At 40.4% G+C, this 16,085-nt stretch overlaps 3 protein-coding genes across 11 annotated transcripts in view; 1 reads left to right on the forward strand and 2 right to left on the reverse strand.

The window, feature by feature from the left end:
- Positions 1–12,333, reverse strand: zbtb38 (zinc finger and BTB domain containing 38). 4 transcript variants are annotated; one of them, XM_053321391.1, is made up of 3 exons: positions 12,181–12,333; positions 11,315–11,593; positions 1–4,308 (listed from the first exon to the last, which is right to left on the reverse strand). In XM_053321391.1, the coding sequence occupies exon 3, from the start codon at positions 4,306–4,308 to the stop codon at positions 658–660; it is 3,651 nt and encodes a 1,216-aa protein (XP_053177366.1). In that variant the 5' UTR covers positions 11,315–11,593; positions 12,181–12,333; the 3' UTR covers positions 1–657. The 4 variants fall into 4 exon arrangements, with proteins under 4 accessions (XP_053177366.1, XP_053177370.1, XP_053177367.1 ...); XM_053321395.1 differs by lacking the exon at positions 11,315–11,593; XM_053321392.1 differs by lacking the exon at positions 12,181–12,333 and having other exon boundaries at positions 11,315–11,640.
- A 678-nt stretch (positions 12,334–13,011) lies between these two features.
- On the reverse strand, positions 13,012–14,658 carry fbxo36a (F-box protein 36a). The gene is made up of 4 exons (XM_053321397.1): positions 14,563–14,658; positions 14,092–14,200; positions 13,396–13,568; positions 13,012–13,161 (listed from the first exon to the last, which is right to left on the reverse strand). Exons 1-4 carry the CDS (start codon positions 14,656–14,658, stop codon positions 13,012–13,014), a joined length of 528 nt encoding a protein of 175 aa, XP_053177372.1.
- Positions 14,659–15,142: 484 nt separating this feature from the next.
- Positions 15,143–16,085, forward strand: part of trip12 (thyroid hormone receptor interactor 12) — a 28,577-nt gene continuing 27,634 nt past the window's right edge. For 4 of the 6 annotated variants that reach the window (XM_053321385.1, XM_053321388.1, XM_053321389.1 and 1 more), the window contains exon 1: positions 15,143–15,234. The gene's annotated coding sequence lies outside the window, so the exon portion shown is untranslated. Of the gene's footprint in view, positions 15,256–15,621; positions 15,747–16,085 lie in introns of those variants that run through there. The other 2 variants (XM_053321386.1, XM_053321387.1) reach the window with 2 other exon arrangements.

Raw genomic sequence — 16,085 nt, forward strand, 5'->3', positions numbered from 1 at the left:
TTTGACAGATTTTATACATATTAAACACACAAAAGTAGTAACTTGAATCTCAATGGTGCCATGTGGTAGAAATTAGAATTATAACAATGATGCTCAGAATTGTAATTGAATTATCAAATTATTTAACCAACAGATTAGCATAGTCTAACTATATAAAGTGCAACTCACCATGTCCAGTTAACTGAACGGAAGACTCAGAAATGTGACAGTTGCAGGACTCATTGTTCTCCACATACATACATTAAAAAGTGCCACCCCTGTTCCAAATTGCACATTGTTTTAAATTGTGAATTCATCGTACTCTGAAGTAACATTTATTTATTTTCTTGATGTTACAGCCATGTCACTGAGTCTGCCTTATATGCATAGACAATGGAAAAAGTACAGTCTGTGTCAGAAGGTCCTATATTATCCAAAAAATATCTTCTACAAAGGTGAAAAATCACTTAGTCTGTTGAGTTTAGGAGGGAAGGTATTACAGCTTACACTGACATTAGATCTGCATGTTCAGCATTTGTTGTCCTGTAAGAACATTATTGAACGCTGCCACAAAGAAAATATTACAACCCTTTCATTTACAAATCAAAGCAGTGGCTCAAAGCCAAGTTTGATTTACTTTCTCTTTTGCCTAAAGCTGGCTTCCGTCCTCAGAGGGCTTTAAAAGAACGGCTCTTCTTTGCACACCCATTTCTCTGGTTTGTGTATAGAAATGTGGGAACCTTTAGAGTCAGAGTCATTTCTCCCAGACAATTTACAGGACTTTTCATGATCATGGTGACTGTTTGTTCTTGGCCCCATCAAACTATCCTTGTTGCTGTCTTTGTCTCGGTCACAGGCCATTTTTTTTGAAGTGAGATGCACAGAATGCACTGCACTGATTCGTTTTCTGGCCATTTTGTGTTTCACCTTTGAGGGTGTCAGAGAGAACCGTGAGTAACTGCAGGGTGATAATGGACTTTTAATGTTGGAAAAGGACATGTCCTGGTATGGAGTCAAAGACATAAAGTCAGTTGATTCCTCAATTTTAGGCTTAATTTTATCGAAGGAAAAATGTCCTCCTTCCACCTTTTCACTTTTCATGTCAATTCTGTCTTGATTGTCAGTGTCCTCTGTTTTGATAGAGTCTTGTTTATCGTCTTCAGTCAGGTGTGCTGAGTATTTAGAACATGGTATGAAGTTGTCATAATTGTATCCCTCCTCCGTTGTCTCCTGGTGTTTTCTCTCATGGCTTCTCTTGGTGGCAAGGTAGAGAAAACGCTGAGGACAGAAAGAGCAGCGATACTTTTTCTCTTGGTTGGGGCTCCGTGGTGTGTTATCAAAGCAGGAGCCGTTCTCCATACAACTGTTGCAGATGTAATCGCTGCCAGCAGGTGCTTCACCCGGGGGACCTTGTTTACCACAAGTCCGGCAGAAACATGGGTGGGAACCAATAATGTGTGCTCTCAAACCAGTCTCTGTGATAAACGAGCTGTCACAGATGTCACAGTTGTAGGTGGCCCTCGGACTGCAGTTCCTGCTAACAATACGCTTCAGCTCTCCACTACCACTTGAGATGCTCTCTTCTGTCCGCCAGCTTTCCAGTTGGGCCTCACTGGCAGTAGCTCTATCTACAGATGTTTCAGAATAATGGTGATACAAAGCTTTTCTGTGCTTGAATCTCCGCTTCTTTGTCTTCTTTTTAGCTTTGTAAGAATAGTAGGGACGCCAGAGCTTATCAGCTGTGTCACAGTCGTTGGGATCATCATATGTCCTGGGAGCTGTGGCGGCAGTAACTTCTGGTCTGAGGCGAAGCCTGGGGCTCTCTGAGTTGTCCTGTATTGGAGAGTGTTGACTTTCTACTTCATTCAATTCTCTGATTCTCCTTTTCTTTCTTGGGAAGAGCTTGGATCCTTTGATTCTGCGGCGGATGATGGCTTCATTGCCTATTTTCACTGTTATCTGGCAGAGAGGCATTGTATCACCATCCGCTGAAGGACCAGGACATGCAGGTTTGGCAAAGTATGTCTCTGTCTTTGCCCCCACCTTTTTATCAAGTACTAGATTGTCAGTGCTTGACTGAAGTATCTCCTTTGTCATATCCTCAACTCTTTTTGCAGAAGCTGATAACTCACCTAGCTTTTTAACAGTGTTCAAAGAGTTTAAAAATGGTGCATTATGAGTGATGTGCTGTGAGTTAATCAGATCAAGAGGATCATCTTTCTGACCCTCTGCAGAAGACTCTGTGTCATGCTGCAGAGGGAGGCTGCAGGTGAAGTTTTCCGATTCATTGTTCAAACTTTGGTCAACATCTTGGTCATATGGTTTGTCAAAGCTGATGCGAGGCATGACGGGGGACACTGTTTTAGTTGTTGCCATGAATGTCAGAGGGAATGAAACAGCGTCAGAGTGGCTGATCATACCATTTTTTTCAAATGGAGGGATAAGAGAGTTGCTATCCAATGGAGCTTGATCGTCTCTTTCAGCAGCCTCTGAATACGTCTCGCTGTATGTCTTGTATTGCCTCTTTCTAAACTTCATAGGTAGGAGCCTGTAGAGTTTGATTGGGTAAACACTGGCTTTCAGCCCACCATTGGCAGATTTTTTCTTCACAGCTAGTGTGGGATCAATGCCATGAAAAGACTTCTGATGGTTCTTTAAGATATAGTATGTCATGAACGTTTCCAGGCAAAAAATGCACTGATAGCGGCGTTCACCCGTGTGCCAGAGTTCATGCTTGGTACGATACTCTGCCAAGGCAAACACTTTATTACAATAATGACAAGGATAGGCCCTCTGCCAGGAATGTACATTCTCATGCCTCTTCAGACTGGATAGGGTCACATACACTCGTTTACAGACACTGCAGTTGTATCTTTTCTGACTGCCACCTGACCTTATTGTCTTCTCATCCTGAGTAGGTTCTGATTGGTCCATTTGAAGAGGCTCTGGACTATAAGGGGCGGAGAGGTCAGCAGAGGGAAGCTGTGTCATGATGTTCTCCACATGTGGCATGTCAGCTGAATGGAGGTCCCCCTCTTTAGCCAATGTGTCACTGGTATCTAGTTTTGGTGGGCCTCTCGCAGGCTTGGGACAGATCTGCTCGTGGTTGCGCAGCCGTTTGAGGTGTATGAACTTTCTGTGACAAAACTTGCAAAACAAATGACTAACAAAACGCTTTTTATGCACCTCTGAGTGAATGGTGAGAAGAGCTTTATTTGTGAATATCTCTGGACAGTGCTCACATCCGTAGATTGAGATGCTATCTTCTGTGTGAGGAGAAAGCGTTGGTGGACCTAAGTCCATTTGGACATTGTCAGTGGCCACAGGAGGCACTGTGTCTGTACACTTGTCTGTTTCTGCCTCTGAAAAAAGTGGAGGTGGTGTCATGACTACAACAGGTGCTGTGGTAGCACTATCAGCTAATATGGGGGTGATAGTATTTGGTTTATCTGTATGTGGTTCAGCTGGTGCTGGAAGTATATTTCTACACAAAGTGCCTCTCAGCCTGTGACGCTTTTTGAGTGGACCGGCATTTCGGTACATGAGTTGCTTTGGCTGTGATATTGCTGGCTTGCAGACCTTTTTGTTGTCAAACTGATTGTTATCTTTTTCTTCAGTGGCTTGGCTTACTGCATATGAGTGCTCTGAGAGGGCATGGGTGGTCTCATTGTTCCCATTAAGGCAGGAGGTTGTAGGGCAGTTTGCTGGGAGCTGCCCCACATCTGGTGACTGCCTGCTATCATTGGTTTGAACCAGAGGGGTGAAAGGATTGTTCCCGGGACACACTTCATTGATGGAGAAGGCATTGGTGATGCGTGGCCCTCTGGCACTGTCTATCTCCTCCGCCCTAGGGGCTTCCTTTTTTGTTTTTGTAGGCACTGGGGCTGCGCTGGAGTCTGTGGAATTAACACATTCGGGTAGGTTTTGAGTTATGCCTGAGTCCATTCTCTCTTGTTCTGCAAGCTTCTCTAAGAAAGGAATACCAAATCTTTTTCCTGCTGCCACTAGGCCCTTTGTGTCCTTTGCAGCAGCTGTTGTCACCTTCGAGCAGTAGATGAAGTTAAGGATACTGGCGAACACCTCTGACTTCAGGTCCATTAGCTCCAGTACTTGGCTAGAGCTCCAAGTCTCAGGGGTCATCAGAGCACTTCTGAAGTACCCACTGCAGGCTGCCAGGATGTTCTTGTGGGCCCGAAACTTAACATCCTCCACCACAATGGTTACATCACAGAAAAGGCCTTGTGAGCGCTGCTCATTGAGCTTGCTTAACACGGTGTGAGGGTGAGAACTATCCATCAGGTTCTGAGTGCAGGGAGACACCACAGTCATCTAAGGGAAAAAATAGAATAATTTATTAGAGTTTTACAACAAATGAAAGCACTGTAATAGAAATCAAGAAGGTGTGTGCACTTTCTAGATTTGGAAATAATTTGGCTCTTCCAGTGTTTGAACACTAGATGGCAGTAATTTCCTGAGAGATGAGCTCCAGTGGCAACAGTCTGACCAACACTGCTGGTGACTCATGTAGACATGAGGTAGATTGGTAACAAAAAAAGTGATCATGATCTCTGTCATGTTTTATCAAATATTCTATAACGTTTAAACATGCAGTGTGTACATATTGAGTTTAAGTCAAAGAGTTTAAGAAAAATGTATTGAGGCTTGTGCCACTATCCTCTTTTTAAACAGTGATTTCAGTACATTCATTATTCTTGTTTCTTTCTGTACGTATTATAAATGTGAAGCAGCTGTGTCATCTAGTTTTCTAATGTAGAAGAGATGTTACATATCAGTGGGATATAAACAAAGACTGAATTATCTTAGACAGAACTCACTGATGAAATACTGTCATGAAAATACATTTCTACTGATATTTCAATAACAGTTGTTAATGTTAAGATGTGGGGCAAGGATTGCTTTGAAGAATGTGTTTAAATCCCAGCTGTGAGGAAATCAGTAGAAGTGAGAGCAGAGTGGAACTTAAAACAACTGTCAACATGCTGCAGTGGAGCTGCCTAGTGGCCAACAGGTAGCATTAGAAAACACCTGCCTCTCGGGAATATTTGAATAATACATTTACGTCAAACAGCCAGATTAAATACTTATCTATATATGATTTTCAACTAAATATTGTGCCACTGACCCACAATTGTACTGTTATGATGACAGTTATGATTAAAGAAAGTGTTAGATGGTAAGATGGTTTGGATGGTCTACGTAATATTTTCCTAAGTATTACACAGTTTATTTTCTTTGCAGATTAATTTTGCTCTTCGTATATACAATTTCAGCCTTGCACCTTGTAAATTGTGCCGTGACTTACATAGTCAATTTTTATTTTTCGTTGTTCCTACTGATAATTCAGTTTGGGTGGTAATTCATTCAGTGTGCCGCCACAGCTCTGCATGAGGACTGGTCGTACAGTTGTCGTGGTGACAGTCTTATTCTTGTCAAGGCCTGTGCTAATATGAAAATGATATGCAGACATTTATACACTGGTGAGTCATATCCTTGCTGCTTTAGTGGTCTCTGTTAGTCAGCAGTGGAATCATTCTGTCACTTGTCTTACATACTGTATTGTCAACTAACTACAGGAAATTAACATCTTAATTAACACCTCGTGAGAGGGGTGGCAGTGAGCAAGAAACAAGATGATATAATGTAGCACATATGCACAATAATCATGCTGTGAAAAGTATTTTAGTAGATGCTTTCGTCTATTCAAAGGAGCTGATTTGCTAATATTGTATTAAATCTTAAGGACAGACTTATTCCGGGTACTACTCATTGTTTGTCTAGGCAGATGTCTGACAGATTTCTGGTCAGACTATGATTAGTATACATTTTACATATTAATGAAGCAGCATTTATAGATGATGATGATAATTTTGACAGTAAACTAAAATGATCAGCAATCTGCAACTTTTAGAGCAAGTTACAGTTCATTCACTGTTGCTTTGGAAGAGCATGTATCACCCAGCATGGCGCTTGCACTGTGGCCTACTCATGTCAGAGTCTTCCGTACTGACCCACTTAGCACATCTCACATAGAAATTCTGACTGTACCTGCTAAAATACTCTCACTCCTCTTCAAATTGATGAATCATCATACCAGAATCAGCGTTATTTAAACATCCAACTGAAGCTTGCACAGACATTTCTGATTTACATTATCATTATTTTATCGTCTTCATTTACGGGTGTGGTGATAGTCATACTGTGACTGTGCAATGTAGCATGAGCGCACGATAACTGCTACTCTGGAGGCAACGTCTATATTTAGTGTCTCTCTGTTGTAATGTGTTCTTCATTTTGCATGCATACTTAGTTGAAAATAGGGTTTAGTCGCAACCCATCTGAGATTTAACCTGTGCAAATCATAGTGTGAAGTTGTATTGAAGTGCAATTTTATATCTAATTTTGTTTCGTGTTTTGCAAAAGTTTGTCCTGGATATCACATGGCCTACCATCTACAGCTTTGGTTAAAAAGTATTTTAAATGTAGTAAAAATACTGTGATGTATGTGTTTACTAAAATGAGGTTCAAGTCATTTCTTAGTTGTATTATTGAATTCGTTTTTTTCATTCATTTCCTATTTTGTGTTGTGTGCGACAAATGCAATATGGCCGCCGTTCTTTAAAGCCTCTCATATTGCTGAAAATGCAACCAGCCTCCTGCCTCCTTTCTCAGACGGGCCTCCGTTGTCATGGCAACATGCTATGGCGCAGCATTTATTGGGATTCAGCTGGATGGCAAGTGACTGTATAAGCTGTCCGGGTATTCAGTCCCCTCTCTCACACAAACATCCTGCCCTTTCTGAGAACCTGCAACACACAGAAGCTTACAGAGCAATCGAAGTTTACCGTTGTCTCCGCTTGTTTAAACTTTGTCTATTTGTATTGCTCTGTGTCTTTGTCTGCAGCTGAAATGCTACCCAAAGGACTTTCTCATCTGAGAAGCAAGTGACGTACCATAGCTTTTATACTAATTTCTGTTTCTGCTGTTTACAGAAACAATTTCATCTTGATATCTCACAATTATCTCACAATTTCTACCAACTGTTGTGGTTTATTGCCACCACATGCTGAGCGAAAATTTTGAATTTGTCATCAGTGCATTTGATTTTGCCACACCCAACCTAAGTTTACCTTGAAAGCACATGTGAAATCTTTTATGTCTCAACCTGTAAAATAAAATCCCCTCAAAGCAAACCACAAACCATGAAATGACAGTAAAGCATAGACAGTCTTGTCAAACAAAGAATGAAATGTCAAAGCAAAAGCCACTTCACGCACCTCTGCAAAGCGTACTTCCGCAAGAGAAAAAAAAAAACAGGTTGTAAATTGAGGGAAATCATGCAAAACATACCTTAGTAATTCAGAGAAAATGATGCGGACGAACAGGAAACAGTGTCATGCAGTATCCCTTTTCTACAACCCTCAATATATACTACTATACATGAAAAACAGTTTCGTGAGAGCAAGGCGAAAGTAGTTTTTTCTTCTGTGATGGTCGCTGAACAGTGGTGTTGTCAGAAGCAGAGCTTTTTCTGACGTCTTTCTTCCTCTCCCTCCCTCTCTGTGTGCAGATGACTCCAGCTCCAACGTCCTTCGCCTCTATCCATGCAGCCCAGGTCCTGGGCTAGATCTGCCCTGCCCTCCTCTGGCTGTCCCTCTTCTGTCCTGCTACAGCTATAAGAAGGACTCACGGTTTATACTGCATGTATATAGACTGGAGTGTGGGTCTGCCTTTGTGCTAGATGGGCAACTGAAGCGTTCGCTCTGGAGCCACTGAGCAGGAAACGGCAACTTTTATTAAGCATGGCAGAGGGCTGAAGGGAGAGCGGAGAGATGCTGGGTGCTACATCACGCACCAGCTCTGTGCTCCATGCAACAGCCAGAGAAAACGCTCAGCTGCATTGCTGGTAGCAGGAGTCCTCTGCTGTATTAAATCTCCCCAGAAACACACCAGTTAGATCCCGATGCATCTCGATGCTGACCAAAAAGAAAAACGTCTTTTGCGTGAAACAAAATGATCTCTCACAGAAACAAGATGCACCTTGAATGCATAACGTCACACCATCTGTTTCATGTGCACAGTCTCAGTCTGTGCAGCAATATATTACAACAAAGCCCTTTCGTCCGTGCTTACGCAGTCACTGTGGTTAGGTAATGCAGAACCCAAGAGATAGCACTGACTACTGTCGTGTATTACGGCAAAGGACAGACATTCATCAATGCTCTTTCTCACTATTGCAGTGAGTATGCAAACTGAATGCGAAGCTGAGGGAAAAAGCGAATCCTGCTATCAGCAGGGACTCTGGGTATACCTATATAGAGGCTGCTGATTGATGCAAGAGCAGCAGATGCGTCAGCACTGCAGACGAGGGGGAGGGGAGGAAGCTGAACCCGACATGGCACTCTGAGCCTCTCACTAGCCTCTGAGGACGGAAGCAGCTCTTTTATTTACACAACTGAGTGGAGGGTCATATGACTGTGTAGGTCTCCTCCACATGCTGGCTACGGCCCACTTTCAACTAGTTTCAAAGCCATTTCTTTTATATGCTGTTGACATCAAACGACAAAATTGCAAGTGCTGTATCATTAAGCATGCACTCACTCATCATGCGAAAGGAAGGAAATGTTCTATTTATTGGTGCTTTTGTCTCTTACACTTGATAATCACCCTGAATCAAAGCTGTTGTATCGTCCTGTTTCTGTGTTAGGTACAACATATTATTGTAGTTTTGTGAATACACAATTAAACAGAGGCTCAGTCTTCTATAACTTTCGGGCGCATTAGTCCGGAGAGCAGTCAGGGAGCTAAATCATTACTTTTTTCTGACCTTTTTTTGTCCATATAAATTACAAATGGTGCATATTCATGTTCTTAAGTGACTTTTATAGATATTGCTGCTGTGTAAATAACTGATAGGAACAAACTTATAAAAGTATAAGAGAACATTAAAAACTGAGATTTAGTTGTTGTCTAATGTCAGGCCCTGTATTAAAATAACTGTCAATCCATTTGGTAGTGGATCAGGTACCAGTCCTTTGTTGAAGGGTTTGGTGATGGTGCAACTTTTATGTTTACAGAAGGATGATGGATTAGGCCTTCAAGGCTTTTAAAAACTGGCAGCCAAAATTCCTCTCAGATATATAATATTAAGTCTTCCTCAGAGTCAGGGTAAACAAACAATAAAGTTAAGGTACCAACAGTTGCTCTATAACATTTTAGTACTTGCAATTTAATAAGGCACAATTTTGAGAAAATATATGAATTAGTGTTATAGGTGTATAGTTTTATTTTATTGACCTCCCATAGTGTTTCAGCCTTTTTTCACGTTTAATACATGTGAATGATGCATTGAAAGAACAGTAAAAGCATCCACTAGGTTCTGCAATTTGGAACAAGAAAATCATAACGTTCTACTACAGGAGTTGTAGTATTACATCAACAATGTATTAATAAATGCCAAGAAGATTACATCAAATACAGCTTATCCATTAGCCTCTTATAGAAAGGTATAATATCCTGTTTCAGGAATGGAAATAAGAAGACACAGTATTTAAATATGAGGAACAAAGACCACTTAAAAAGATTTTAAATCTGTGATTTCACAGCTGTTTTGCAGGAATATTCTTGGTTTGTATTTATTGGTTGCTGGGTGTGGATGTAATGGCACCATCTGCAGGATTTATCACGGTCGCTCCACCAAGAGCGACAAACACTCAACATTCAGCCTCTGCTATTATGTGTTTACATGAAATATCAACTGTAAAAACCAATTCAGAGATAACTTAAAGGCTAATAAAAGCTAAAGAGATGAGAGATGTACAAGCTCTTGTTTTTCTGAATGAAACTATTTTTACAAACCTGTCCACAGACAACAAGGATATCCTTTGATGTCCTCAGGATTTTGATAAGGCCTAAATAATCCTGCTGTAAAAAGGACTATGCATCTACATCCCTTCATATTTTATTTGTGACAAAATGTTAAGTGACATATAGATATCCATGTGTCAGAAGCTTCAATATCAATATCCACACACCACTGACACATGAGTGCCTGTTACATCATACAGGTTATTCTGGATCTTCTTACTTTTCAAGATATTTATTTTCCTCTTGGTATCGTTGCTCTGCCCATTCATAGCACCCACCTGTTGGTGTGTTTCGCCACTCAGTGGTGAAGAGGGGGCTGGTATCACATGAAAAAGTGAGTTCAGTGCATGCCTTCTATAACTGGAGCCAGAACAGCTAAATTTGGGGAACAAGGGGGGAGCCTGGCTGAAGTGCAGCAACTTCTGACCAGCTGACAGATTTACTGAAAATCCTGTAGTCAAAAATACTTCATGGAACTCCAGTTCTCATATTCACTGTAAATACACTCATTAGAAAAAGTGAAATAAACTTTAAGACCTCAACTTCTTTTGGAAAAAAAGTTATTGAAAGAGAGAAGTCATTATTTGGGATTTTCTTGCAGCCACCATTGAACTGCATTTTAAGTTTATAGTAACTATTTAAGCTATTTAAGAGCACTGCCTTTTTAAAGAAAAAATACATCTCAAGTCGTCCTCAGTAACTTCAGTGCCAATGACTTGAAGTGAATGCAGATTTTGACTGTGAGCAGATTGTTTCTTAGTGCTTTGTCATCCATCTCATAGTCTTATGAAGATGGATGGATGTAGGCTGAAATCCATCTGGTTAATCAATAAAATTATGCTTTTTAATCTTTTTTAAGTCCAAAATGTTATTAAACCCATTCTAACCATTGTGCCATGTTAACTGCCTAGGCTGCCATGAATCTTTTTCATAATTGGGCATACTTCTTATTTATAAGGGTATTTTAAAGGACTGGGAATTGATATTTTGGTTGATTCAATAATGGAGAAACAGTTTTGTTTAGAAAATTCACATTCTGAAATTATATGAAGCTAAATTGGTATCACAACTGCAAATAAAAGAAAAAATCATTGCTTGTACTTAAAGTTGATAATAGCCTGTATGACACTTTATACCATGGTGGATATCTCACTTTATTCAGTGGGTCTTATCAAGTATTATATAAACAGCACCTTGTCGCCTACATTTAGTACCACAGCTAGAATGAGTCCAAAACCACAGGACAAAGTATACAAGCCTCTGTGTCTCTGATACTCAGCTGCAGCCTGTAGGGACGCTGATCTGCAGGGAGGCAAATCAGCAGTACAAAGCTGAGTGCAGGCCTCATCCTCATTCTCAAAGCATTCACACTCTTAGCATACAAAGACACTCATCCCTAGTAACTCTTACGTTGCTGCCGCAACAAGCACTCACACTTTGAGTTGCCTACCAAAATGTGTCTGTGCGGATGGTCTTGCTGGGCCTGTCTCTGCCGCTGTGGAAGTCTCTCTGGTGTTTGTTTGGAGGAGGAAAGGAGAGTGACCAGCCGGCTCCCGTTCTCCCTTTGGTCTAGATCAGGCCTTTACCATCTTCCCTCGTCACAGTTGTCTGGTAGCTGTCTGTGGCCTATAGTTCTGGCAAAAGTTCCCTGTTCCTCTTATTGCTGTGTATAGTTGCCTTCTGCCACTGCTGCGTCACTCCCGCTGCATCACTGACCCACAAAGAGGAGCTGAGAAGGAGGGGTGGCGTGGTGAATGTGTGGAGGCAAGGGATAAGCAGAAAACAACCGGCACTGCTCTACACTGCTCCAACAAATAAATGGATGAGGCTTCCGCTCTGCCTCAGTTTGGGGCCTAGTTGCTGCTGTGGTATTCAGGAAGTGGGTCTGGGAGACAGATCCTTTATTGTTACGTAATGAATATTTTTCCTCCTCAACCAGACTCAGCTGAGAAGGCGGTATCCAATGTTCAGAGGCTAATAATAGGCAATAGTACGTACCAGTCAAGGCTGCATGCAGTCATGTCAGATCACTCAAACACCCAACTATCATATGCACAGAAGGATATGTAATATTAAGGGGAGCCTAATTGCTTGTGGAAAATGACCTGCATTTTAACATGTGCTGCAAAACAACATATTCTTCTTGTTGACACAAGACAATGTGCTTTATGTGTCTGTGTTGCCATTCTTTTTGCGACAGCAGCTATGAAAGAAGCAAGGACATTACTACAGCCATTTTTGTTTACATTTATTGCACCAAATGTTGTCTGTAATCCACTATGGTACCTTTTTAGAAACAGAAAGAACTGTGCATACCTTTGTCTTATGTTACTGTAGCTTGCTTGTACAGGTTTCAGATGAGGTAGAACCGGTGTGGCAGATGCCCTTACGGACGTATTTGTACAATCAAAATAATCCAAAATAAGTGTGTTGTAATCTTTAGGCCTGGGCATGGTAACCAGAATTACAGCACTTGTTTTGCACACGTTACCCAAGGGTTTATTTGCTTGATCCTCCTCCTCCCATCATCTGACTGAGTTTTCATTGCCATGTTGCTCCCTCTGCTGGCAGTAAAAATGAACAAAGCACAGACTGTACACAGTAAGCAGGCTGTCTGTGGGCAGAGACAGTGTTCAGTGCTGAGGGTCTACAGCAGAGGGCGCAACATCAGTTCACTGGCAAATGTAAACAGGAAGTACATGGTGAAATTGACCATTGACCTTCATATGATGTCAGCAGGACCACTGTTGCTGTGTTTAATTATTTTTTTGTCTTACTGATTAATGCTTAGAGAGTTTATCATTGAAGAAATGAAAATTAAATGTTGTATAATATGTTATGTTAATGGGACAGTGATGATACACTCTGTACACTCTTTGCGACATACGCTATTTAATGTGCAGGAAATGATTTCCATGTATTGAATGTTAGTGACACTGCATGTCAAAGTAATAGGAGAATACTGATGTGTTTTAAAGGACATTTGATATATTAACACTAAATTTGAAACTCAAACACTTTTGAAATTTTACATTACTGAAAATACTGGCTCTTTTTTCACAAAGGGCAAAATTAATGCTGACTCTCCACTGTGAACACATTTATATTTCAGTTGTATCAAAATAGTAATAAAACAGTTCAGTTGCTTCACTGTTGCTTCTTACTGCCACTGGTATGGAAGAAGGTAAAATAGGTCCTCCTCCAGCCCATGGCCTTGGCTATTCCCTCCATGTCACTGGTGAAGTCAGGACAGCGATACCTCACAATCTGCTCCCAAAACTTCTCAGAATTGCAGAGCTGGTACCGTCAGAGCACAGCACAACAAAACAAAACAAAATGGAGGTCTGGATATCAGTGTACAAATATATATGAACACAAACATACAGCACACATGCTGTAGACAGTGAAAAATAGAAACTAACACACCCTTGTTGCATCAACTGACTTTTAAGTAATATCTTACCTTAAACAAAAACAGCTTTACTGGATGTGCTAAGTTAATATAAACACCACTGCACTAGACTTTCTCACCTTTCTGAATCTATTTGAGGTCTGTGCCAGCTGTGGTATATCTTTCAGCTGCAGGTAGGACACAATTTTGAGTAATATGTCATCAGCTAAGCGCTCCAGGTAATCAAACTTTCCTTGACAAAGGTTTACTGTGTATTCGAGGATCCTCTGTCCAAAAACATAATCAACTTGTTCTGCAGATAAAAAGTGGGAAAGCACAGCCTAGTCATCAACTTCTTGAAAATCTGAATAAGCTTTTTCTGTCAAATGATAGATTTACATTAAAGCAAATAGACTAAACAGTACTACGCAACTTCTTGACTTAAGAGGAATGAGATGAATAAGATTTTCAGCATCATTAATATAATGTAAGGCTACTGGGCAGTAATTCGCTTTAGAGCCACAATCATTAATCGCTTAGACAACTGACAAAAATAATCAACCATTTTGTCATTTTTTAAAATCAAGAATGCCAAATATTTGCTGGTTTCAGCCTCTCATTTGTTGTTTTAATGCATGTCTTTGTCATACATGATAGTAAACTGATTCAGGGTTCAGGATTGCTGGATGAACAAAAAAGATGTATGAAGAAATCACCTTTGACTCAGGGACATTTTATAGACATGTTGATCAAATGAGAAAATAATCGTCAGATTAATCAAGACAATAATCAGTTGCAGCCTTAATTAGATTCATGTTATGGTGAAGAAACCTTACGCTGTAGCACTTTCTGATGTAGGAAATCTTGATGGGATGTTTTCAGCTCTTTGGGTGGAGCACCCCGGGATTCAAGTCGCAAAGAAATCTTCCATGATCGCCATATGACCTAAAGATAGCAAAAGATTAATTTATAGTATAGCAAATTACTGGTTAACTTAAAGGATTCACAGACACATAATGATTTAACACACTGCAACATTTATCTTACAAGTCATCTACTGTATTACTATATTATTTTAGCATACTGTTTACCTTTATATTATTCAGTTCAAATTGAAATGTAAGAAATGTATTGTATGGTTGGAAAATCTGAGCTCAAAGTGCCAAAAGTCAAAAGTAGCCAAAAAATTAAATGTCACTAATATTAGCTCACCAAGGTTGACTAACTTTGTAGTTGAAACAGTGGCTTTATCAACACTTAATATGCTTTCCCTGCTCTATAAACAGATAGCCTTACAATTACAATACCTCATTTTTGGTTATAACAAGTTGGAAAAAATCTTTTGGAGGAGGTGGACCCTGACGACTAGTTTCAAACAGTTGCCCTCCGACCAAGGACGCCATTTTTGGACGCAGAAATGTAACCATGACAACTGAAAAGCAACTGAAATAACAATATCTACTCAACGACACAGGAGACTGTGTTTTTTATTGATATTGTGGTATGTTACACTGGTGTGAAGTGATAAAAGGTAATGTAAATCAAATTAATGTATAGAGAACGGTTATATATGCATGTATTAAAGGGGGAGGGGGAGGGGGGTCACGACCCAGCGGACTGATACTTCATATTTGTGACAAGCTAGTGTTTCTTCAGTGTTGCGCTGATGTTTGTATACACGCAAATATATGTTAGTTCCATCTTTTTGGTCTAAAGACATTATCAGCTAGCTTATATATATGTTTACGGAGTAATATACCAAGTGCCCCTCGCAGTCACATCGTTTGTGTAAAAACAAGCAGATGCCGAAAGCTTAGCGATAAAATCAGAAGTAGCGTTAAGTAGTCCCTGAGCGGATGAATCAGGCGGATGTATATTGCAGTTGTAGGCCCCTCAGCTGATGTGAAAGTAGCAGGGTTAGAGAGAGAAAAGAGGAGCTGGTGCACTGTCTGTTACAACTACAACACTGGAACAAATAGGTAACAACATTATACCAAAAGGTACAATTTTTCAGTGACATCTCATCCAACAGTCTTTTGGACCATCGAGATGATTCAATATAGAATAACATTGGGGGAATTATGATTCAGTGTTGCGAAAATATCTCGATTCCCGTCTCTGCTTTCCTGTTTTTTTGTGTCTAAAAATGTATCAAGAGGCCATTTCTTTTTGCTAGCTAGCGTTAACGTGCTAGGTAGATGTTAGCTAGACAAAGTAGTCAATTTTAACACAATTTTTTACAAAATTGTGCCCTCCTTTAAAAAAACCACCGTATTTGTGTGTCGTAACGAAGCTGTTAGTTTGTCAAAGAAATCCCATTACCATCCTGTCGAGCTGGCAAAAGCGTAAGCTGGCGACAACAAGGCTCGCTAATATTAATTAGCTTGCATGCCAAGGTTAGCTGGTAACAGCTATATCGTTCTTGTTAGGTTTGACAACGCTCAGCTAACTTATGTGACTGCCCTGGAACACTTTATTCCGTGTTTGTAAGGTCAGTAATGTATTGTCAGCTGGACAGCCAGCTTTACGAATACAAGCCAGCATCAGCAGTTTGTCCAGCTAACAACCAGTTGTTTATTTTTTGTCAGCTTACTGTTTGCGAGTGAGCGGTCATAGAAGAAACCAATCGCTAAGCTAACATTAGCTGCTAATAATTAGCCTCGATACTTGTCATTATGGTTCGGATGCTAAACTTAAATACGACGCGTGGCTTTATTTTGGTTACATTTACCCTACTCTGAAAAGGAAGTGTGTGATATGTTGACACGTTGTTTGTTAATAGTCAACTTGTTTCTGCCTGGCTAACGTTAGCTTCAACGCTAACAAGCGC

The sequence above is a fragment of the Scomber japonicus genome, chromosome 6 (genome assembly GCF_027409825.1).
Source record: "Scomber japonicus isolate fScoJap1 chromosome 6, fScoJap1.pri, whole genome shotgun sequence".
NCBI lineage: Eukaryota > Metazoa > Chordata > Actinopteri > Scombriformes > Scombridae > Scomber > Scomber japonicus.

What these genes read in the sequence shown, in the direction of transcription:
- zbtb38 (XM_053321395.1), bottom strand. Translation starts at nt 4,308, where the DNA reads ATGACTGTGGTGTCTCCCTGCACTCAGAACCTGATGGATAGTTCTCAC.
- fbxo36a (XM_053321397.1), bottom strand. Translation starts at nt 14,658, where the DNA reads ATGGCGTCCTTGGTCGGAGGGCAACTGTTTGAAACTAGTCGTCAGGGT. An exon ending in ACATCAGAAAGTGCTACAGC is followed by an intron (nt 13,569 to 14,091) that starts GTAAGGTTTCTT and finishes TTTTATCTGCAG; the next exon opens with AACAAGTTGATTATGTTTTT. An exon ending in CCTCAAATAGATTCAGAAAG is followed by an intron (nt 13,162 to 13,395) that starts GTGAGAAAGTCT and finishes TGACGGTACCAG; the next exon opens with CTCTGCAATTCTGAGAAGTT.